The sequence below is a fragment of the Pipistrellus kuhlii genome, unplaced genomic scaffold, assembly GCF_014108245.1.
Source record: "Pipistrellus kuhlii isolate mPipKuh1 unplaced genomic scaffold, mPipKuh1.p scaffold_m20_p_4, whole genome shotgun sequence".
NCBI lineage: Eukaryota > Metazoa > Chordata > Mammalia > Chiroptera > Vespertilionidae > Pipistrellus > Pipistrellus kuhlii.
This window is the reverse complement of record NW_023425540.1, coordinates 37,404,745-37,430,206: the sequence shown is the minus strand read 5'-3', so window position 1 is coordinate 37,430,206 and position 25,462 is coordinate 37,404,745. Positions and strand designations below refer to the sequence as shown.

Sequence of the window (25,462 nt, the reverse complement as noted above, 5' to 3'; positions counted from 1 at the left end):
CCGGCGCCCGCGGGCCCGCTCCCGGGGGGAGGGCAGGACGCCCCTCCGTCGGGGGCGTGGGGAAGGGAGTCCGGACGCCGAGCTGAAGAGGTTCCGCTCCGACCCCCTCCCAACCCCCCCACACACACACACCAGGGACGCGGGGGCCCGGGCGCGAACCCCAAAAGGACCCCCCACACCAGACGAGGCGGCCGAGAGGAGCAGAGAGGGGCGGGCGCGGTGGGCGCGAAGGAACTTGTCCGTTTTCACAAACAATGACTCCCCGCCGCGGCGGCGGCGGCGGGAGAGGCCGGGGACGACGCTCACCTTGAAGGGGTTATTGAGGTCCGGGTCGGCGAACGGGTTACTGTCGAAATCCGACATCTCTCCCCCTCGCGCTCCGCGTCACCCACCGACCCAGGCGCAGAGAAAGAGACGAGGCGAGGACGCCGCCCCCCTGCGCGCTCACGTCGCCGCCGCCGCCGCCGCCGCGCAGATCCGGGTCCAGCCGCTGGGCCACCCAGCCGGCCGCGCACTGAGCATGCCCCGTGCGCCGCTCCGGCCGCGCCGCGCTCCCGGCGCCGTCCCGTCCGTCCCTCCGGGAATCCCGCGCTCCGGGCTTTGGCTGCAACGGAATGGGGGCGGAGGGAGCCTGGAACTCGTACTTGGGAGCTGCTAAATCCGTCCCGCCTTCCTGGGACCCCACTGAGATTCTCATCTCGTCTTTTCTTTTCTTTTTTATTTTAATAACATGGGTATTTTATTTATTTTTATTTTAAAATGTGCTTATTGATTTCAGAGAGGAAGGGAGAGATAGAAACAGCCACGATGAACGAGAATCACTGATTGGCTGCCTCTTGCACGCCCCCAGCTGGGGCATCCAGCCCGCCACCCCTGCAGGTGCTCACACCCGGCCGTATCTGATCTTGAGCAGCAACTGGTCTGGGTGGACTTGATTGTGTTTGGCACTGATTTAAAACCGGTCACGTGTGATTTGGGGAAGAGGTGGTATTTTGTGGACAAAAACAAAAGAGTATATCCGCTGTCACCTGGGCCCCAGGCTGGGAAGGGAGCCTGAGACGGGGGGCTGCACACCTGGGAGCGCGTGGCTATGGAACCACACGTAGGTACAGCTGCTGAGGGAGAGGCGCGGGGCAGGGAGGAGCTCTGCAGCAGCCTCCAAACCCGCGGTCCTGGAGGCCCAGCTGATGAAGTGTGGCTCGCCCAGCCTCACGTCTTCCGGCCCCGTTAGGTGGCTGCCAAATCGGAGATCAGCCGCGGAGCTACTGATCCGGATTGGCTCCGCAGAGGTGTGGGTCCAGCCCCAGCTCCCATCCTCTGGAATCTGCAAAATGGCTCCTTCGGAAATGGGGGGTGGGTGGGGGGGGGTGGGAAGGGGTGGGTGACACAAGTCGGGAGATCAAGTTAATATGAGTGGACAACAAGAAGATGCCGTTTTGTTGACTTTCAAGTATTTGGGCACAAAATATACACCTCTGATTTTTCCCTATTCCCTTCCCAACACCAGAGATGAGATTACTGAAAAATGGGCTTGCGTAAGGAATTTATTTGAACGGTTTGTTAGGCTTACCCCTCAACTAAAGGTATCTCTTTTCCTCTACTTTCATCTTCCTTCTGCACTAACAGGAAAGCACTTAGCAGATGCAGCTACAAAGAGCCAGAATTATCTTCACTTGGTAAGTGCGGAAGATTTGGAAGTCGCCTTGGCTTTTTGAAGGCTTGTGCTGTGCAGAGTCAGCTGGGGAACCCTTTCTCCCTGCTGTGAAAACAAAAATCGCATTTTGCTGTGATTTGTCTTTGGAGGGATCCAGGTTAGACTACATGACAAGCTGCTTCTGGGCAGCCGACTTAGGAGTGTCGACTAATAATTAACAACAGACAGGGATGATCCTGGCAGAGCTGCAAGATTCTAGATATGAAAAAGAGCAAACAATCTGTTGTGCTCACCATCTTATTAGCAGCAGCCTCGTATCTGGTTAGTTCTTCAGTGCTCAAAACCCCAATTATATGTTAAAATCCTAATTATGATATTACGTGGGCTACTCACTTCACCTCTGGGTCTGTAAATGATTATTGAAGAAGTAAATGAAATAAGTCACAGAAAAATTCCCTTATGAATGTAGTGCCTAACAAGTAGCATTGGTGAATGTCTGCAAATGGCCAAGGGGCCCGGCTCCTTGTTCCCAGGTGCTTTTCCTCATCTCTCCTAGGCTTGAGCTAGCCCAGCTGATCTGCTTCTCTCACCACTTGGGACCTCTCTCCCTCCATCTGTCCTCCAAATGACCCAAATAATCAGCAGCTATTTATTATGCATCTAATATGTTCCAAGACAATGAGGATAAGCTGAGCCTGCTTGGTGGAAATTGCAGGGTGGAAATTTCCAAATATGCTATGTTTACCGCTGGTGACATTAGCACCTAATGCAAAAATTTAGACTTCATTGTTCCAGAATCACTTGAAATACTTTTTAATGTGCACATCCCCACCTCTCCATGTCTCCTATCCCTAAGTTTCTGCTTTACGGGATCTAAAATAGAGGCCCTGAATCTGAATATTTTTTAAATGTCTTTATATACAAATGCATTGTTTTACATAAATGCATAAATAGGTTCATACATAAGGTGTTTTCACTTTTTCTTTTTTTAAGGTTTTTATCCTTTTTCTTCGGTTGTATCTTCCTTACATTAACAACCTGGTATGTTCCTTTTAATATTCTTATAATATTGTATATATAATTTATATAGCATAACACTCACATAATCATATACAATATATAATACATAATCATGCAGACATATACAGAGTTTTGGCATTGTCTTGAAAAAAAATGGTAAGATATATGGGTATTCCAAAAAATGTATACACACATTTTGAATAATTATAAAGGCAATGGTTATTAAAAATACATTTCATTTTCAAAATTGAACTATCAGCTATTAAAGTATGTATACATTTTTTTTTTGGAACACCCTGTATATTTTTCTGCAACTTTTTTTTTTCATTTAATGATATTTAGGGCAGAGTTTTCTGTGAGATGTACATTGGCAAAAAGACAGTCTAAGATTTTTTTACCCCAGTAAACCACATAAATATAATTTTTTTTTATTGGTATTATGACTATAGAGGTAAAAAGGATTGGGAAGTATGGCCTAATGGAAATATTTCCAAATCAACAATTATTAATCAAATTCATTCTTTTTAACAATTGCAGAATCACCACAGTTGATTCTGATAGAGGTGCTGTTCTGACGACACTTTAAGAAAGAACACTGATATAAAGATATTAAAGTATGTGCTCGGTTCACGGGTAAGCTTGTTATTTCATTAGCTCTCATGAAATGTAGAATTATAGGGCATAACAGCTGAAAGGAACCTTAGCATTTCTCATGATAGATGAACTGAGTTTGGACAGGTAAAGTAATTTGCTTCAGCCATAAAGAAAGTCAACAGACGAACTGAGAACAGACCTCAGACTTCTTGACTCATGATGCAGACATTAAATTTATAGATTCGGTTAAAAATATTTTATAAAGGGGGAAGAGATGCTATGTGCAAGGTAGAAAGAAAGCACACAGGAGGCTTCATTTGTCGAAGTAGTCCATTTTCCAGGAGCTGCCTTCTAAATTTGATAGAAAAATGAATGAAAAATCAAAACTAGTTTCTAGATTTAGCTCTACCATAAACAAGCTGTGTGACCTTAATCATACCAATTCACCCTTCTGACCTGAGTTTCCACATCGTGAGTCAAGAAGTATTCACTGAACACCCACTAGGCAGTAAACAATATTTAATTTGTTGAAGATAGATTAGGGTACTAGATATAAGAGTAGGGTCCGTTCCCAAGAAATTTCCTGAAAGGTCTAGGACATGACTAAATGATATCTCTGGACAACTCTACCATTCTATTTATCTGTGGCAACGGCTCACCCCTCCCTAACTCTGTCCTGCCCTCTCAGGGCATGCCTCACACTGTTCTCATGATGCTTCTCTCTGACAAATTCGATTTGTGAATCTGTGGTCAGGGGCCTGTAGTCTGAATTTCATGTTTTCTATACTGGCTAGCATATAGCTAGTAAATGTTAAGAAAACATCTAGTTAGAAGTGTACAATTCTTACCTAAAAAGGTTCATTGGATTCTGGATACATTAATGACTTAGAACTGAAATCTATCATGTCACTCAGTGGACCCAGTTTCCAGATTTGCTGCTGTGACTGCTGTTACTGATACCCACAGACACCCTAACAGGAGTATATGTGGCTCTCTATTCTGCCACTAGCTACACTTCTAGGGAGTGGCAGAGGAGAGAAGGCACTGTGTGGTAGGCCAAATAATGGTACCCAAAGAAATGTTCACACCCTAATCCTGGAAACTTCAAACAAGTTACTTTACTTGACAAAGGGGATTTTGCAGATGTGATTAAGGTTGAGGATTTTTAGAGGAGGAAAATATCCTGAACTACCCAGGTGGGCTCAATGGAATCAGATGAATCCTTCAGAGTGCTGGCTTCTAAGATGGAGGAAGGGGTTCATGAGCCAAGGCATTTGAGTGGTTTCAAAAAGCTGGGAACAGCCCTTAGCTGACAGCCAGCAAGGAAATGGAGATACCAAGAGGAACCAAATTCTGCTAACAACCTAAATGAACAAGGAAATGATTCTTCCCGAGAGCCTCCAAAAGGGAACCAGGCCCTGCTGACACCTTTATTTTAGCCTATTGAGAACCATGCTGGACTGCCAACTCACAGAACTGTAAGGTAGTCACACCACCACCCGCTATCCAGCTAACTGCCTTCCACGCTCACCACCTAAGCTAACTCCAGCCCAACCAATTGTATCTAAAGTAATTACCCTTTCTCATATGATTATATGCTATTCAAAAGGCTGAATGGTCTGGGTATCCTTCAGATAATTACATCACATTGTTGTTCTCTTATGATTCATGGGATAAAAGTATTCTGTAGTTCAGGACACAATAAGCATAACAAAAATAAATGTATATTTTGAGTCTCATTGTAACTAAGACTGTACATGCACACAGAGTCCCTTCTACCAAGAATGTCCTTCTCCCTCTCATTTTCCACCTTCAAAGTTCAATCAACCTTTCATGGCCAATTTCAAATACTATGTCCTGAATAGAGCGATAACTTGCTATTCCTAATCCAAGTTTATCTCTCCTTTCCCATAGTATCTAAAACAGTTTGAATCTTTGTTATAGAATTCATGATATACCATATCCTAGGGGTGTAAATTATTAGTACATGCCCAGCATATATGGTATCTCAACATATATTTGGAGTGAATGAATGTATCTGTCTCTCTTCTGAAGACAGGGAGAAATTTTTCTTTATATTATTCACAGAGCTTAAAATCAGCATTCTGCTCAAAGAAGGTTCTCAAGAAATAATTGTGTTTACTGTTACTTTGCCTATGAAAGGGGCTGCCCAGCTGGCATGGCTCAGTGGTTGAGCATCAGCCTATGGACCAGGAGGTCATGTTGATGATTCCCAGTCAGGTCACATGCCCAGGCTGCAGGTTTCCAGTCAGGGCACATGTCGAGGCTGCAGGCTCAATCTCCAGTGTGGGGCTTGCAGGAGGCAGCTGATCAATGATTCTCTCTCATCATTGATGTTTCTATATCTCTTTTCTAATCCCTTCCCCTCTGAAATCAATAAAAATATATTTAAAAGGGATTGCCACATAATATCTTTGGCCAGAGTGAGCCCAAATATAAGATTAAGAGCAAGCAATTTATTAGTCAATATGAATAGAATTGTGCAGCTGCTATGATAAAATTTTCTGGACTGAAATTCTGAATTCTAAACGTTAACTTCATAGAAAGACCATCGACGAATTTCAAATGGCATGGGCCAGTGTGATGCAAGAACTAACTGCAGAGCTCATTTTATTTCCTAGGAGAGTCTGCACAAAAATGTTATGGTTCATGTATTATGTGCATGGATTAAATCCTTTTATCTATTCAATTATATATTCTATATTGTTAACTAATGTTACCTTATTAATATTTCCCCAATATATAGCAGTTATTTCATATTTTAGCTATGAAATAGTTCATCATATAAATGTGTCATAATATCTTAACCACTATGTTTTCATTTAATGTGTTATCTTTATTTTTTTAATATGTATTCTATTGATTTTTACAGAGAGGAAGGGAGAGGGATAGAGAGTTAGAAACATTGATGAGAGAGAAACATCGATAGCTGCCTCCTGCACATCCCTACTGGGGATGTACCTATAACCAAGGTACATGTCCTTGACCAGAATCAAATCTGGGACCCTTCAGTCCCCAAGCCGACGCTCTATCCATTGAGCCAAACCGGTCTTGGCTAATGTGTTACCTTTAAACGTAACATTGAACATGGCCATAAACAAGTTTGCACATACAAAAAAAAAAAAAAAAAAAAGGAATGATGTTATGGTGAAGTTATCCTTATTTTGCAAGACAGAAATATATGATTGTGTATTATATACAATGAGTGGCCAGATTATTATGATCTCTGAAGGCAGATATATATTATATATATATATATATATATACCTTCATATATATATACATATATGCCTATATATTGAGGCATTTATCAGTGATCATATTTTAAATGCTATAAAAATTAGAAAAAGTAAAATAGTATTATAGCAAAATATATTATGTAGTATATAACATACTATATTATCTGTACATATATACTATATACAGAAATAGTAAAATACATAAATAGTAAAATATGAATATAGTAATATATAATATACTAGAGGCATAAATTTGTGCACCAGTGGGGTCCCTCTGTCTGGCCTGCAGGATTGGGCCAAAAAAAGCGCTCTGACATTCCTCAAGGGATCCTGGATTGCAAGAGGGTGCAGGCCAAGCCAAGGGACCTCACCAGTGCACGACTGGGGCCCGGGAGAGACGTGGAAGGTTGGTTGGCCGGGGAAGAACCATGGGAGGGCTCCAGGGTGTGTCTACCCCTTCTCACTCAGTCCCAATTGGCTAGACCCCAGAGCAAACTAACCTAGCATCTGCCCCTAGCTGGTCAGTTCACATAACAGCAAGTGGTTGAACAGCCTTAGCGTATCATTACCATATTACGATTTGATTGCTTGAATGGCCAACTGGTCAACTGGACACAGCATATTAGGCTTTTATCATATAGGATAGCAATATATAAATGTAGTAAAGTAAGTATTACAGGCTTGTGACTACTTTGGATCATTTGTGTAAAGAGACAAAAGGCAGACTATTATTTTTATCTAGGTATAATTCCAGAAAACCGGTTTTGTTTTGTGAGCCATAAATTATGTAATCATACTTGATATTACCTAATGTCTATTCAATTTTCACAAAAGTCTTCAAAAGAAAAACAGTTTATAATTTTTAAATTGCAAATTGTGTATAAATCTTTAGGGGACTATTGTAAGAAAGGAAATAATCACAGCAATCTAACCCATTTCTGATCTTCCCAAAGAAGTACCCCAAACCTGATTATCAGGTCTTTTAAAAAAGAAAGGTTACTTTCAGATGCTTCATCTTTACTTTAATGCTGAGGATTTTAAAAAAAGAAATCAGATTTATTTAGAGCAGCTGTTCTCTTCATTACCTTCAGGAGGAGAGGGTAGAGACAGCTAAACTACCTTGAATGTCTGGCATTGTCAAGTATTGAGATGCTGGAGGCTCAGGACCCATTTTCTTATATGACATACTTTGAAGATAAGTATTATTATCTCTCTTTTACAAATGAGAAAATGGGAACTCAGAGAGGTGAAATGAATCTAAAAGTTATTTTAAGAATTATTATGACCAATACACACCTCATATCTGGAGTTTTGTACTGTTTGTCATCGCATTCTATATTAGATTTTATTATATTTCATGTTGTTGTTTTTCAACAACGAGAGAAGTGCTGTAATCTTGGTGATTAAGTATGCCATTAGAACCCAATGTCGACTACCAGCTGACGGGGGAGAAACAGCCAGAAGGATGTGGATAACTATGTCCATAGTTGCTGGGTCTGAGAGCTGGAGCTTTTGCCCATCTGTATTGCATAACCTCCTCCATTGCATAACCTGACTAATCTGTGGGACAGCTGCCGCAGTTGATTTCCCCCATTTGTGACCTCCGGAACGTTGATAGCTGTGCCTGTCTCTTGGTATAGTTTAAAGCTCTGGAGCTGAGGGAGGACATTGTTCCTCCCATTAACACTAGTATGGACCTTCTCAAACCTCATACTCTCCAGAGATCTTAGCCAAAGATCTAGGTTCTGGTGAATGGGTTTCCTTATAGAGAGGTTCTCATGATTTTAGTGTTTTACAATGCTTTGATGAATCACAACTTTTCCTTTTGGCATTCTTTAAATGTTCACCGCCCCTCTGTCTTGGAATCTGGCACACATTGCTCTGGAAGCTTGCTTACAAGGTAGTAGAAAGCCACCATATATGTTGCAAGCAAACTATCCTTTCATCCCTGACCACAACCATTATCCTTGGACCAAGCCTGGTTTTCTGATATTCTCCTACCTCCAACCATCCTCCCTGTTCCAAGGAATGGTTTCAATGGTCAAAATAAAGACCTGTTCATATTATTTGTTCTTAAAAGTGCTTAGTTCAAGGATTGGGCATTAGCTCCAAATTATTTCATCCTTGACTCCTCCCAAAAGCCCATCAAAACTCAGGCTTATGTAACTCACTCAAATAACAGGAAATATGCAAATTAGCCTTCATTATATCATCCAAGGACTACATATCCTATGTTGAACTCTAGTTAAAGAAATTGGAGAACCTTATCTTTCACCTATAAATTTTAAATTTCTTCCTTTCTTTGGCTCCTGCAATTGACTTATAAACTTCCCTGGCAACTCCAACCCAAGAAATTAGTTGTTTCATCCTCTATAGAATGAGAGAATTCTGCTAATATCTTTATCACCTATAGAAATTATTATTTTGTATTAAATACAAAAATTGGGTTCTGTCGAAAGCAGGACCTTGAGTAAAAGTGACAAGGAAATTGGATACAAGTAGTGTGTGTGGATGGTATTCCAAGGAAGCCAGAGTGAGGAAGAAGGAAGAATGAAATAAGTAAAGGAAAGCCAATAAAAGAGAAAGTATTAAGCAGTTCACAACTGTGGGTAATTGGGGCTCAAATCCCAGTGGGGATTCTTTGAGGAACCATGTAAAAACATTCCTTATAATTGTCCTTTGACATGGCCCAAGGAATGTCATACCTCCTGACACATCTCTGTCCCCCTCTAGATAATATTGGGTCGGCAACTAAGTGATTGCGGATTTTTTAAAGAAAATCAAAGACAATTTTTTTATGGAACTAAATAACTTTATTCTGTAATGTATTGCCCATTTTGATCAATGACCTTTTTCCATCTTTCAGGCAGCATCATAATCCCATGTTCAAAAAACTTCTGGTTTTTATTAGCAAAAAACTGAATCAGGTACGATTTGACATCATCATCATTATTGAAATTTTTACCATTCAAGGAGTTTTGTAAAGATCGAAACAAAAAGTAATCAGATGGTGCAAGGTCAGGACTATATGGTGGATGTGGCAAAACATCTCAACCAAGCTCCATTAATTTTTGCCGAGTGACCAAAGATGTGTGTGGCCTTGCATTGTCATGATGGAATACAACACCTTTTCGATTTGTCAATTCGGGCCACTTTTCTTTAACTGCATTGTTTAATTTCGTTAGTTGTTCAATGTAGACATCAGAATTGATCGTTTGGTTGGGTGGTAAGAGTTCAAAGTAGACAATTCCTTTGTAATCCCACCAAACTGATAACAAAACCTTCTTTTGATGAATATCAGCTTTTGATGTTGTTTGAGTTGGTTCACCTGGCCTGCTCCACGATCTTTTCTGCTTGATATTGTTGTAAACAACCCATTTTTCATCGCCAGTTATCAGTCGTTTTAAAAATGGATCATTTTCATTATGTTTCTTTAGCAAATCGCAGCTGCTAATGCGTTGCGTTAACTGTGATTCTTTCAGTTCGTGAGGAACCCATGTATCGAGTTTTTGAACATAGCCAAGTTGTTTTAAGTGATTTTCAATGCATGTATGTGATACATGAAGCTTCTCTGCAATCTCACGTGTTGTACTGTGACAGTCCAAATTGATTATTGCTTTGATTAGGGCGTCATCAACTTCAACTGGACGACCAGAGCGTTTTTCATCTTTGAGTGAAAAATCACCAGAACGAAATTTGGCAAACCAATTTTGACACTGCCGTTCTTTTAAGGCTTCGTCACCATAAACAGCACATAACTTTTTATGAGCTTGGGATACGTTTTTCCCTTTGTGGAAATAAAAAAGCAAAATATGACAAAAATGTTCCTTTTGATTTTCCATTTTTCAACGAACGCCAAACAAAAACTACAAAACAGATCAAAAAACTTTTTTTACTGATTAACAGCTGAATAGCCAACTATCAAATAACAAAATGTGTTTTACATTTGTACTACGTCTGCAAACCTAAAAATTCAACTGAAGCCATATATGTGTGAAGCCCGCAATTACTTAGCTGCCGACCCAATATATTATTCCTGTGGGGCATACATCACATCTTGATCATTTTCACATCATTGATGGTCAGAGCATCTGACATAGGTGGAAAGTGAATGATTGCATAGATGGATGGACAAATGAATAGATTTACAGATGCATGGAGGGATAGATGGATAGATGGTTAGATTGATGGGGATAAAGCCAAAGAAATTTCTTTCACATCAAATTTGCACTCAACTAATGGCTTTTCTAATCTCTTTTTGTTACTTGCTTTATTAATAGAAGTTTTCACCATACATTCTGAATTTTTGCCATATAATTATACATTTTATTATAGTGCATAATAGCTGTAATAAAGAGTTCTAAAATTCTTGCCAAAACCAGTTTGCTCAGTGGTAGAGCGTTGGTCTGCAGACTGAAAGGTCCCGGGTTTGATTTCGGTCAAGGGCATGTACCTTGGTTGCGGGCACATCCCCGGTAGGGGATGTGCAAGAGGCAGCTGGTCGATGATACTCTCTCATAGACGTTTCTAGCTCTCTATCTCTCTCCTTTCCTCTCTGTAAAAAATCAATAAAATATATATTTTTTAAAAAAGAGTTCTAAAATTCTTTTAAAATATTTTTTAAATTGATTTCAGAGAGTAAGAGAGATGGGAAGCGAGATAGAAACATCAATGATGACAGAGAATCATTGAACGGCTGCCTCCTGCATGCCCTGCACTGGGCATCAAGCCCACAACCCAGGCATGTGCTCTGACTGGGAATTGAAGCATGACCTCCTGGTTCATAGGTTGATGCTCAATCATTGAGCCATGCCAGCCAGGCCTAAAAAGATTTTTTAGAAAGAATAAAATTTCTCTAAAACAAATAAAATTAAAAAAAAAAAAAAACATTTGCCTTCCCTTTGCTGCTTTGTCACCCACTTTTCACCATACAGGGCAAGGAAACATCAATGATCATAAAATAAGAACAGAAAACAGCTACTTTGTCAAGCAATGTTCTGAAGAAATAAATCACATTTTCACAAGGGTATTATTAGACCAGTTTCCTGATTAAATTGTTGTCTGGTACACAAATGAATTTAATAAAAAGAAAATCAATGGAGATTTAGCAATGTGAGAATTTAAACATGTTAACACAATAAAATCAAGTCCAATAATTTCTAAATCAATGGAATCAGGATTCCAGAGCATTAGCTCAAGTTAAGAAGTTGAATATGGGCCTGGCCAGTGGCCATGGACAACGGAGGTGGGGAGGGTTGGGGGGCAGTGAGGGCATATGTAGGGAGGGGTTTGGGATGGATTGGGGGAATGAGGACAATTATGTGATACCATAATCAATATAAGAAATATGGGGGGGGGGGGAGTTAAGAAGTTGAGGACTCAGGTCTAACCATGTCGGGTGGCCTATAGACAGGCTTGCCAGGGAACAACTTCAAGAGGACCAAGGAACATCCTGGAGAAGCAGTGGGAGATGCTGACAGCCAGCCTCTAACCCTGGGCCCTGAAGCCACTGAGGAACGGAAACTCTTTCTTTATCCTCTCATAGGCTATGTGGTTGGTACGGAAAGAGTTCAGGGGAAAAGGAGGGAATAGGAGAGCCCAGGCTTATTCTGTGGACATCTGCTGAGGTCTGAGAGGGAGGACAATTCTGGATGCAGTGTGAGATGCCTCCCTCGATTGCCTTCCGATCAAGCCCTCAGAAACTCATGCCAAATTTCTAGGGAGAAAAACGCTGTAACAGAAAGGAAGCTAAATAAAGAGCTATTATCACTAGAAGCACAGCAAGGAACTGACAACAGACAGTTCTGCCTTGCATGAGGGGGAAAAAATCCCTCACTTCAGAACCTAGAACCTTGCCAATATTGAGAGAGTGGACTGAGTGGTCAGGCTGGGCAACAGGGGGCAGTGTCATGCACTTCTAGGTGGAAAATGGAGGTCATGATAAAATGACCTTCAGAGAAAAGGGGACAGGATGGAGGCATCCAGGACAACAGCTAGGAGACAGAGCTGGATTAAAACCACTCTGGGTGGCACAATTGTAAAGGGCATCCTCTAATCCTCTTACCCAGTGACTGCCCATTTCAAGCCAAATCACATTGACCAAGATAAGTTTCACTGATATTTCCTAGATGATATTAATTTTTGTTCTTCTGCATAGTAAATGATTCTGAAAACTCAATTAATTAAACATGCAAATGAGAGATAGTATTAAATATGTGTTAGTATTTGCTAAGATAAAGAAAATTATAAACTTATTTGACTTGATTATGAAATTTAACTCATGTAAATACATGTGCTTTTATTAAGCAATTGATATTCATTAAACTCTAAATGATTAGAGGAAAGATTCTGGATTATTCTATCAGCTTGCATAAATTTATAAAAAGGATTTTGGAATGATATTCCGATGTATTACTCCACCAAACAAAGAAACAAAAACATCACTTGAGAAAAATGTAGAAAACAAAAGTCAAATGGTTAAATTAACTGCTAAATCCATGCAAGGATTATTATATAACAATTAAAATTGTTTTTTAATATGTGATAATTTGTAAGAACAAGTATAATAATAAATGGGAAAAGATACGTTACATAGAGTATAAAGAGGAAAGGTACAACTTCATTTTAATATCTAAAATTAGAAAAGAAGATAGATGAAATAATAGACTATTTGTTTTCTTTTTCTACTTTACTTTCAATTTCTTTAATGATCATTCATTACTGTAACAACCTACAAATAAGTTTAGGAGAAAGAATGTAGCTTAGTTTTTATTTCAATAACTAGAGGTCTGGTGCATGAAATTCATGGATGGGGGTGCTCAACCCAGCCTGCACTATCTCTAATCTAGGACATCCCTCTCACAATCCTGGACCATTGGCTCCTAATTGCTCACCTGCCTGATTGCCCCTAACTATCCCCCACTGCCGGCCAGGTCACCCCCAACTGCCCCCTCCCTGCCAGCTTGGTCTCCTCCAACTGCTCCCCCACTGGCCTAGTCACCGCTCAATGTCCCCCCACTACTCTCGCCGACCTAATTGCTCCCAACTGCCCCCCTGCCGACTTGGTCACCCCAAACTGCACCCCAGCCTGGTTGCCCCCAACTGCTCCCCCTGCCAGCCTGGTTGCCACTCACAACCTGCTTGTTCAGTTGCTTGGTTGTCTCTCACTAACCCTCCCCTGCCAGCTTGGTAGTAGGCAGCCATCTTGTGAGGGTTAATTTGCATGTTACCTCTTTATTATATAGAATATGCATAAAAAAGGCCAAATCTTCACAGGCCTTAGAATTGGGAGGAAATTTGTTTGACTTTACAGATCTAGAAAAAAAAAACTGCTTTAATCCAATAACCTGTGCCTTAGCATGTAAATCACTACTTTTTTCTTCCATATGATCTGGAGCAGATAAGTGAAAGATTGGAGAACTGTGTGCGTGGTGGTTATCTTGCTGAAAAGAGGCCCTTGGTAAAAGTTTACTGATGGAACAATAAGACTTTACTGCTGGATCTTTCCCAAAATTTAATCAACCTATTCAATGCACAAAAGCACAAAACAATGTTCAGAGGTTTAAATCCAACCCTAGCAAGGAGACTCCCTACATACCATCCTTTTGCTTATCAGTAACATTTGCCCATTAATGTCTTAGGACTAAACATTGATACTGGCATTAATTACATGTTAAATGTGTATTGATAATTAATTTACTTTTAATCAACAGGTATAAAGATGCTTCTGGAAGGTGAGCTTTGTCATCATTAATAGGAGTGTCTTTGTTTAGGGTACTAGCTGGCCATACCAGAAAGAACAACCATGTGATTTAGGGTGGACACTTTGAGTCACGTGGTATCAGATGACGTGGAGACTGAGTTCAATCATGTGGGTAATCAATTAATCCATTATTCTTATTAAATGAAGCTCCAACAAAACTCTGACACCAATTCATGGATATTGTCAAATACTGATGCTGGGACGGTACTGGGTCATTCCTCATTGGGAGAAGACAATGGAAGCTTTGCCTTAGGAACCCTCCCAAGCTGTGTCTAATGTTTCCCTTCCTTTAGCTGATTTTAATGTGTATCATTTCCCTATCATAAATCAAATTGTAAGTATAATAACTTTCAGTGAGTTCTATGAACCCTTCTAGTGAACTACTAAATTCATTAGGTTTGGGTGGTTTATGAAGTCTTCCAAACTTCCTGGTAGTATCAAAGTGATAGCAGTCTTGGAGAGTGTGCCCTCAAACTTTGCAGTTTGACCAACTCCAGTCATGTAGATAATATGGGTGTGATAATTTGGTCCTCATCCATGTTTTGCCAATCCCTGTTCTAGCTCATTAAAATATCTGTACAGTGTAAGTGTACATATAATTTGTTGTGATGGATGTTAAATTCACAATTGTGTCCAAACAAGCTGTAATATCTTACCAATCAAAATAGATTCTTTAATCGTCAAAATTTGCAGAAATTTTATATATACACAGAATAACTGCTACGTATTTGTGAAAAAATTGATGCTGAAAATAAAAAGATACTTATTTTTTATGTGCACTTTCCTCTTAGCTGCCCATATTAAATTACATTTTTAAAAATGTTTGTGCCTTGCCTTACCCAGATTGGCTCAGTGGGTAGATTGTTGGCCTGTGGATTATAGGGTCCTAGGTTCAATTCTAGTCAAGGGCACATACCTTGGCTGCAGGCTCCTCCCCAGCCAGGGCCCTTGTGTTGGTGGGGAGAAGAGCATGCAACAGGCAACTAATCTCTCACATCAATGTTCTCTCTCACATCAATGTTTCTCTCTGTGTGTGTCTCTCCCCTTCCCACTCTCTCTAAAAAGCAATGGCAAAATATCCTTGGGTGAGAATTGAAAATAATAATAATAAACAAACAAACAAACAAACAAACAAATGCTTGTGCTTTTGAAGAACTACAGTACTTTGCAAATCAACCTAAGTTTCCCACCATGCTACAGAAGAAAGCATGATCCCTTCAGCATGTGTTTAAGACTGCTAAGCAGCACTATAAGAACTATGACATGACAGCAACAAAAAAACACAGGATTTTCCTAAGAAACAGGAGAAATTTCTACCTTTGGCCCATAAACAAAGTGATGCCAAACAACACCTGTTTTAACATGTAAACATTTCTTTCCATGTCTTGATGGCCAACTTGTCCCTTAAATCTTTTCAAAGAGATTGTAGAGAGGAACTCTTATGGGAAGGAGGCTGCATTTGTTTTAAATCTGATTTTCGTTTGGTATAAACTCAATTTTCTGTGTTTATCATATTCTGCTCAATATTAGGCATTTTGGAGATGGTAATAATCTCACTATTGTATAATTAACTATTAACCATGGGTAACTTATTTCTTCAATTGCATTTTCTATAGTAGTTATAAAATACCACAAGCTGTTACAATTTAATTGCCAAGTTAGCCTCGCTGGCATGAATGACTCTTTCTATGTGACTGGCATCTACAACTAAAGTATCTACTGGCTAGAGAGTCCCATCTATATAATATCAAAATATGGCCTATCCCCTAATAATTTCCTCCCTTTGGAGGCAGGGAAGCTGTTCCACATTGGCAATGGTGTCCACTTGCACTCAGCTTATTACCTTGCATGTGACACTCTACTCAGCTGGAACATCAATTTAATTTTCTGATAACTACCACCAAGCTGACTTCAGGGAAGAGTACAGAAGGAGGCAAAATTCATATTCCTACACTATAGTTTCAGCTGTAAACACATTCCTAATTCCCCACATGAAGAACATTGGACTGTAGCACTTAAAAATTTACTGAAGGCTTAAAAATATAAAAAGAGAATTAGAACATACAAAAGAAAAAGGCATAAAAAGGAAATTTAAGTGTTGGTCCTAGAGTCAGTCAGCCATTGCCTGCACTAAGGATCCTCTGCAGCCATTTCCCTCTTTAGTCCTCAGTATGTCACAAGTAGCCAATGTCATCTTGTCGCCTACTGTTATGTGTCTCTATCATGTCCTCCTTAACCAGAGTCTGGTCTTATTGTCACCAACCAAGAGAGAAAACAAAGCCCTTTCTTCCTTTATCCTAAAGCCACCTTTTTTTGTTTTTGTTTTTTAATCATTTTAAATATTTAATTACAAAAGTGAGCACTGACTTTTTTTTTTTTTCCTTCTGTTTTAGTCACACACACACACAGGTCTACTGGCCAAAATGTGCAGAGGAAGTGAGCTCCTGCTCTGCCCTCCGCAGTGCCCATCCAGTGGTTAAAACAGCTGCTGGCCCTCCCTCTTTTCCAACATACACAGAAATCCACAGTGGCTGCTTTCACACCACAGCTGTAGTGCATTCCGTATTTCTCTATAGTGTGCATATCAAAGCAAAAGCGTCGTTCATGGTCAGGGGTACATCCTTCCACTGGCGTCAGTTCCTATCCCACAAGCAGACACTGAGGAGACCTTCTAGTTCGGAGTAACTCAGTGAGAGCCGGGATGGCTGAGTTGGAGTGACCATCTGCCTGGATGCACTGGTGTCAGAGTGAGGAGAGAAGTCAGTCAGGAAAGCTTGCAGGGCACAGTTGTAAGTTGGGAGTCTCTCCATGAGACAATGAAGGGGAAATTTTCCCAACCAGGTTTTTTTTTGTTTGTTTGTTTGTTTTTAGTGCCAAAAAAAAAAAAAAAAAAAAAAAAAAATCAGTTCCAACAGTATTAAATTTTCAAACTCCTCCCACCAAGACAGGTCAAATAGAGCAGTAACAATCTAGATCTTTCCAGGAAGTGAAGGCAGAAACCCTGGCATTCCTCCTGACAGCCTGTGTTAGGCCCTAGGAGAATCTGCGGCTGCTGCAATGGCTGCTGTTGCTCCATTTGCAGCTTCTCAGTGTCAAAGACAACAGGAAGAACCAGGAGCATGAAGGAAGCTGTCCCAATCCACAAGGCTGCCCTGGAAAACCTGTACATTTCTTTGAGCCACAAAGAGGGACAGGCAACAGTGGCTCCAACAGAAACTATGCAGGCCAGATGGGAGTGGCAAGAAATATTCAAAGTGATGACTAAAAAGAACCTATAACCAAGATTATTTTACCCAGCAAGGCTATTACTCAGAATTGAAGGGCAGATAAAAAGCTTCACAGATAAGAAAAAGCTAAAGGAGTTCATCACCACCAAACCAGTATATAAAAGGTATTCTTTAAGAAGAGGAAGAAGAAAAAGGTAAATATAAAAATTATGAACAACAAATACATATCTATCAATAAGTGAATCTAAAAATCAAGTGAATAAAAATATCTGATGAACAGAGTAAACTGGTGAATATAATATAATCAGGGGCATAGAAAGGGAGTGGACTGACAATTTTTGGGGAGAAAGGGGTTAGGGAGGTACGGGAAGAGACTGAACAAAAATCGTACACCTATGGATGAGGACGGGGGTGGGGGAGAATAAGGGCAGAAGGTGGGGTGGGAACCGGTGGAGGGGATCTGTGGGGGGCAAAAAGATGAAAAATTGTAATAATCTGAACAATAAAGATTTATTAAATTTAAAAAAAAAAAAAGTGGCTTCGACTGCGGACCGGATCCTCTCCAGAAGTTTCTCCATCAGACCCGAGTCTCTCGGAGAGGGTCGTCATCATCTCCCAGCTCCTCCTCAGTCTTCTCCTCATGGCCTTTCAGGAGCAATTCATCTGGGGGCAGGGGAACACCTGGACCAGGGGCAGTGGCAATGGCAGGCATGGCTGTAGGGGGGCCACCTTTATTCTTTCTCAGAAAATTGGATGGTGTGGCTACCATTTTCTTCAGAGGAGATTTCCCAATCCACACCCTCAGGGATCCTTTGTCCCCCTAACCTATGAAAAGTGATAAGTACACGTAGTTGACAGAACGGTTCCCAACATCTGGCTTATCCATTTACAAGTAGCATCACACGTGAGGCATTAATGATCCACCACTTGTTGGGCTATAACAATCCAGTGCAGTTTCATTTCACCATCTTTCTTTCATGCAGGAAGGAAGAAATTAGACCTGTGTGTCCCCTTGGGCATGGTCCTCATCTCATGATTTCCTTTTATTCAGGCAATAACTGAATAAAAAGAATAATTTTTTTTGAATTAGTACAAAGATGTTTCCTCCTAACTCTGTAGTAGCCTCATTCTAGAAAGACATAGAATTTAGATTGCTAAACAAAATTTATTGCAATAATATCTCAATTAGAAACATCTGCATTTTGTTTGGTGTGCCCATAAGAGCAATGGCCAGGTACTTGTTTGTAACAAAATGATTTTAGAAATTCATTGAAGGAGCCACACCCAGAACAAAGGGAAGGGAGGACTCAGGCTTAAGGACAAATCCCAGGATCCAAAAAACAGCTCACCACTGTCCTAACTGGTTTTCCAGTTTCACCGGTTTCCCTGAGGCACCCATTACACTGGTGTGTGATTATAGTCCAGCTGGTTGAAATCTCTGTTGATTTAGTTATCCAGAAGGTCAGTTAGTTCTTACAGAGTCCAACATCCAGTGAGAAACATGTTTATGTTTTTCTATTTCAAACAGAACTTCTTTCTTGACAATGTTTACTTTATTTGCTGCAGAAATGTTTATAAATATACCTCCTCCTAGAGATATAGGTGAAAATGCAGGCACATTGATATTGTGTGGATATTTAAACAACATGTGTGTGAATAAAACAAGAAATATTACCAAGTAAAAACTATTGAATATTAAGAGAGAAATTATAGTAGTATATAGCCTATGTAAGGCCTTAGATGTGGCCTGGTTTGTCTATGAACGACCTGCTTTGACCAAAATATGTCTATTTCATAATCTTCATAAAAAAAACATCTTAGCCCAGCTTGCATGGCTCAGTGGTTGAGCACTGACTTATGAACTAGGAGGTCTATGGTTTGATTCCTGGTTGGGGCACATGCCCAGGTTGCGGGCTCGATCCTCAATGTGGGGCATACAGAAGGCAGCAGAACAATGATTGTCTCTCATTATTGATGTTTCTCTCTCTCTGCCTCTCCCCTATTCTCTGAAATCAATACAAATATCTATCTACCTATCTATAACCATCTTAAAGACCAACAACATAAAATATAACTTAAAAAAAGTTATTTTGGGATTTATACATTGTTTTTCTTTTTCTAATTCACTAATGTGTCCAATTTTTATGAATTATATTTCTTTAAGTTTATTTTGAAATTATGCTCCTAGATATTTAGGTAAATGCTTAGTTATTAACTTAAAATTGTTGACAATGATAAAATTATTTACATGTATGAGTTGTCCTCTAAACAAAAGAACCACTCCCATGTGTTTTAAGTGTGGTATTATCATTATTATTAATGTCCAAATTATCAGTTATTTCCATTTTAATTTTATTTTTTGGATCCAATAGTTATTTAGGAGGGTGTTTTTAAGTTTCAAAGTCGTTAGTTTTTTACTGCATTTTGTGATCTGAGTATGTAGCCAATACAAATTATACCCTTTGCACTATACTATTTCCTTTTCAGCTTAAAATATGACCAATTTTTTGTAAATATTTCATGGTAATATAAAAAAGTAATTGCTTATATGGTACATGTATATTAATGTTTTTAATAAAAAAAATTTATTAATCATGTAAAAGGGTTCAATAGAAGATTGAGCTGACAGAAGAACAAATCAGTGAGTTAAGAAAAATGAATCAGTCAATTGTGATCTTCCAGTCAGTTTACACCCAGATTCTTTGTCTGTGTTTTCCAAGTTCTGAAATTCTTACTACTCTATACTTACCAAATCCCATCTATTCTGTCCTTGTAACATAAGACCTTCACATTTTCAATGTTTAGCCAATTTAGGGTCTTTACCATGGCCAAGTATAGGAAGAGAAAATCAGGACATGCAGCCTGTTCTGCAGTCTCTTTCTCATCTTCTGTTTCTTTTTAGTCCCGCAGGCTACCTTCTCCCCCTAGGACCTAAGTCATCTGCACTCTCTCAATTGCTCTTTGCAGATACAGGCAAAAATAAATAAATAAATAAATAAATAAATAAATAAATAAATAAATAAATAAATAAAAATAAAAAATAAAATAAAAATAATTAATTTATTTCTTCAACTGTTTTGCAAGTAAATTACAGTTTGACCCTTGGCTCAAGACTTTGCAAATATTTTAAGAGCATACAAATAGCTGCTCCAAACAGGTTTTCTGAGCCTTTCAGTAAACAACTAAGTTTGTAACCTGGACGAAGCAGTTAAACAAGTGTGTGTGTGTTTTCCATGAAATAGGGTTAGAAAACACATGTAGTCATTGAATGGACATGTGACCCAAGCCTCTTGTCACATGTCACATTTCTCTGGTATTGTTCCCTTTTGCTCTTTAGGAAAGCGCTTATCCACTCTTTATAACGATCTTGCTTTATAATGTTATACCTTCCTTTCCCAAAGCCTATTTATATAGTGCTAAATAAAGCTGTGGTAAGACACCACGTTTTCATTTGACTCTGATTCTACATAATAATTTCCCATTTGAAACAACAATTATTTTTATCAAGAAGAAACAGCTGCAAACACAGCAATTCCTCTGAACCACCATTAACACATGCTCCCGGCTGTCAAGCCAGATGTTTAGCTCTAAATACTGAGCTTTCTGTTTAAATGAGTAAGTAGGAGGCCTGGAGTTGAGTAGAGACTGGCAGCACTCCCCTGAGATGGGGGTACAGCCCCTATGCCAGGCTCTCTGATACTGGAAATACCCTTCCCATCATTCTTTGCCTTTTCACCCTATTCTCCCTGGACTTCTTGTCACTACTTCCTTGTGAAGTTCTCAGAAGCCAGCTGTGTCTCCTGAGTTCTACTGTTTACATTCCTCATTCTAGATAAGTGCAGTGTTACAAAAAGTCATAGAGAGTCAAAATTATTAATGCATGAGTGTTCATAACTTCTTTCCCTCTCCCACAAGCAAAGTAAAAACTCTGTAGTTATTAATCTCTAGGCATTTTTCACGTACATTTCTCTGGGACCTTATTAGCGAGGTGGGGTAATTTCCATCTGAGTTCTGAAACCCCCTACATTCCTGGACTGCGTCCCTCCTTTCAAGGAGGAAGTCAGACTTGTTGATTGTGCTGAAAAGCCTTGATTGGGAGTTGACAGTTGGGGCGAGAGTTCTCAGGAGCAGCTGCTTCCATTAAAAATATTGAGAATGGCAGAGGTGTAGACATTGAGTTTTTCAGTGCATTAGCCATGCCTGCTAAAATTTACATGAGAATTATGATTATAAAATAGAAGGTAATGTTTTGAACTGGGGGGGAGGGGAATAAAGGAAATGTGAAGGAATATAAAGATGCTACTGTTTTCATTTTTTAGAGAAAGTCATTAGTCATTAATTATATCCAATTAAAATGTGTGTATGTGTGTGTGTGTGTGTTTTAAAAAGGACAGTGAGTATAGACTTTTAACATGTTAGAGTATTTAGAGTCTTGTAGGAAATAATATATTTTATGGCAAAGAAATATGTATTTCCAGCCCTACGTGGTTTTGATCAGTGGTTAAAGCGGCCCACAGACTAAAGGTTCTTGGGTTCAATTACAGTCAAGGGGATGTCCCTCGGTTGCAGGCTCGATCCCCACCCCATTTGAGACCTGGGGTGTGTGAGGGAGCAACCAATTGATGTGTCTCTCTCATATTGCTGTATTTTTTTTTTCTCACTCTCCTTCCTTCCACTCTAAAAATCAATGGAAAAAATATCCTAGGGTGAGGATTAACAATAACAACAACAAAAATTATTTCCAGTTCAACAGTTTCTTTTAATTTTTCTTTCTTTTATTAAACTTAAGTAAGATTAAGTTTGTGCTCTAGCCCGTTTGGCTCAGTGGATAGAGTGTCAGCCTGTGGATTGAAGGGTCCCAGGTTCAATTCCCATGAAGGGCACATGCCTAGGTAGTGGGTTCAACCCCCCAGTAGGGTGCATGCAGAAGGCAGCTGATAAATGATTCTCTCTCTTCATTGATGTTTCTCTCTCTCCCTCTCCTTTTCTCTCTGAAATCAATAAAAATATATATTTTTAAAAAGGTTAAATTTGTAATATGTTTGATATAAATGATGTGATCTCATGTTTAGAAAAGTATTCCTTCTATTTATGTATATGCTTAGAAGGATGTGTATAATAATATTCTAAAACTAATAATGGTTATTTCTGGGTGGTAAACTTGAAGTGATATTTGAACTTATATCCTTGCAAAATTCTGTTATTTGAATTCTCTGAAACAAGTATGAGACTAGAATAATTTTTCTTTTTAAAATGTGGGGGGAAATGACAATATGATAATATATATAGTGATAAGAGTGATTAGTTAAGGATGGTAGGAATATGAATAATTATTATTTTTTCTTTGTGCTTGTCTTAGTCCATTTGGGCTGCTACTACAAAATAGCACAGACTGGGTAGCTTATAAACAACAAAAACATTTCTCACAGTCTGGAAGCTGAAAGTCCAAGATCAAGGCACCTGCGCTTCTGGTGAGGACCCTCTTCCTGGTTCATAGCTGGCACCTTCTGGCTATGTCCTCACGTGGTGGAAGAAGCAAGGGGTCTCTCTTATAAAAACACTACTCCTTCAGGAGGGCTCCAGCATCATGATGCAATCATCTCCTAGAGGCCCACCTCCCACCATTGCATTGTGGGTTAGGTGAGGGCGGGGAAGAGGGCATAAACATTCACAGCATAGCTGAGCTTCTCTGCATTTACTAACTATCCAAACATTAAATGATAAAACTAAAATGATGGAAACACCCAATGTTGCTATTATACATTCCTTCTAAGTTAATGTTTTATTTCATGGAAGTTTTAGGAAGATGATAATATAAAGCTTTGTTTTCCACAGTACCCTTCAACCAAAGATGATTTTTACAGACATGCATTAAAAAAGTATCACCGATTCCAAGATAAATCAGCATTTATCTAAAGGTTGGCATATACAGAGTTAAAGAAATAGCATCAGTGATTTCTGTGCCTAAGACACTTGAGGAAGGGAAGCAGGCCAGGAATGTTAGGGGATTTCAGAACTCAGATGGAAATTACCCCAGCAATGAAATAAGTGCCTAAAAATAAATAACTAACAGATAACTTATTTCATACCTCAGGACTCCGGTCTGTAAAACAGGGGTAATCATTTCTCTTTATGTTAAACAGCATTAGGAGGTTAAGGGAGTACTGCATGGGAGAACTCAGCAATGGCGGTTTGGTGTAAGTGGTCACTTTGAGATTTTCATCAGATTTATGTTCAGAATCTATTGTCTTCCATAAATTAATATTCTATATTTTCAGAACATATCCTGATGTATGTTAAAGGAAATGTAAACAAACAATATTAAAACCTCTCTGGTTTTCTTTCATATCCTCATTCACCTGTATTTTACATTTTTTTCCCTTCATCCATTTTTAAAAATATTTTTCTATTAGTTTTCCCTTGCAGTTCATTTATTACTGGCTCTTGTCATCCAATATTGTCTGTCTCTTAAGTAAATGTGCACCTTTTTTTAATTTAGAAAAATTATCTCTGTAGAAACCTTACTGGAATTTAAATGGAACCACTCTGTAACTATCTTTTTTATATAAAGCCATTCACAGCAACACTCCGATGGAAAACTGACTCTCTAACTGGCTTCCCACTTTCCCACCCTCAGACAATTGGCAGGTGGTGCCATGGCTCTGTTTTCCCAACCCCTCTCCCATCTGCCCCTCTACTCCTCCACATCCAGGCCCTGCACCCCTGCCCTCCCACTGCAGTTCCCTCAAATTTTATCTCTTTTCAGTCTCTGTGCTTTCATCCCATTTCACTCTTCTTACAGCCGAGAGATTACTTCCCCCCCCCCTCCCAAAAAAACAAATCTGACCTTTCGCAGCCCTGTTTAAACCCTTCAATAGCTCTGCACTATGGGGCAGGATTAAGTCCAAACAACTGGCACTGTGGGCCCTCTCGGCTCTAAATCTCATTTTTCTTGAAGACACTCTCTCATCCTCTATACTAAGCAATTTCAGTGCCCATAAAACACCCTGGGAACTGTGGGCAATTCATACATCTATGCTTTTGCTCATGTTTTTCTCTCTACTGAACACGGACTCATCTTTTAAGATTAGATTCAAAGGAACACATGAAAGATGCTAATGTCACCCGAAGTCAGAGAAGTGGAAATTAAAATGTTTTACTCTTATCTGACAATATAAATATTAAAATATTCTACTTCTGGTTTCTGGTTTTATACCTAAGGAGCTTGGAAGTCACCACTCCATCCTAACAACATGTAAAAAGCCTGAAAAATCAACTCTTCTTCTTGGATCCATGAGAGAAGAGGACACAGGGAAAACCACTGCCTCCACAATTAGAGAGACAAACTGGAGAATACAAGGAGTCATGGCTCATGGAGCAAAGACTCACAAGCAGAAACCGCCAGGGGAAACGGTGCCCAGGCAGGAAAACCTGGATTGTAATTAACAAATTGCTGGGGATTCAATGTACACAAGTCTGAGAGTTAAAAACTCCAGAGGGACCCACTCATAAAGGAGCGCCACATTTTTGTGGCTGTTTCCTCCAAAAGCTTGATCAGGTTCTCATGGTGAATACTAGAGAGAATCCTTTCATGCTTTGGGCAAAAGGAGGGGAACAGGAACAAGGCTGAAATGCCAGAGCACTCTTCTTCACAAGGCCTGCCTTCAGGAGAAACTAGTTAATCAGAGCCTAACATGCTGGGATTATATATTACCAGAGCCTGACTAATCTGGGAGATGGGAAATAGCCAATTCCAGCCCACTCTAAACATCCTGTCTCACCTAAACGGTGAGAAGACAGGGGACTGAGAAACACCTGTGTAGTTCACAGGCCAGAGGCATATTTTCAGTAAAAAACTGAGTCCTAATCCTAGGACTACAGAATGCTTCCCTCCTAGAAACCTCACCACCACATTACTGAAGACCTGTATGCAGCAGATCTTTTA

General features: G+C 39.7%; 1 protein-coding gene and 1 pseudogene across 6 annotated transcripts in view; both read right to left on the bottom strand.

Annotated features, from left to right (window-relative positions):
• The window catches only part of SCAMP1 (secretory carrier membrane protein 1), an 84,311-nt gene extending 83,779 nt beyond the window's left edge, over positions 1 to 532 (bottom strand). For 4 of the 6 annotated variants that reach the window (XR_006739758.1, XR_006739759.1, XM_036410729.2 and 1 more), the window contains exon 1: positions 307 to 529. Coding sequence is in view for 4 of the 6 variants with exons in the window: in XM_036410729.2 (XP_036266622.1) it covers positions 307 to 363 (57 nt within the window). In the remaining 2 variants the exon portion in view is untranslated. Of the gene's footprint in view, positions 1 to 306 lie in introns of all 6 variants that reach the window. The other 2 variants (XM_036410732.2, XM_036410731.2) reach the window with 2 other exon arrangements.
• A 16,159-nt stretch (positions 533 to 16,691) lies between these two features.
• LOC118703068 lies at positions 16,692 to 18,768 on the bottom strand (annotated as a pseudogene).
• Between the last annotated feature and the right edge of the window lie 6,694 nt (positions 18,769 to 25,462).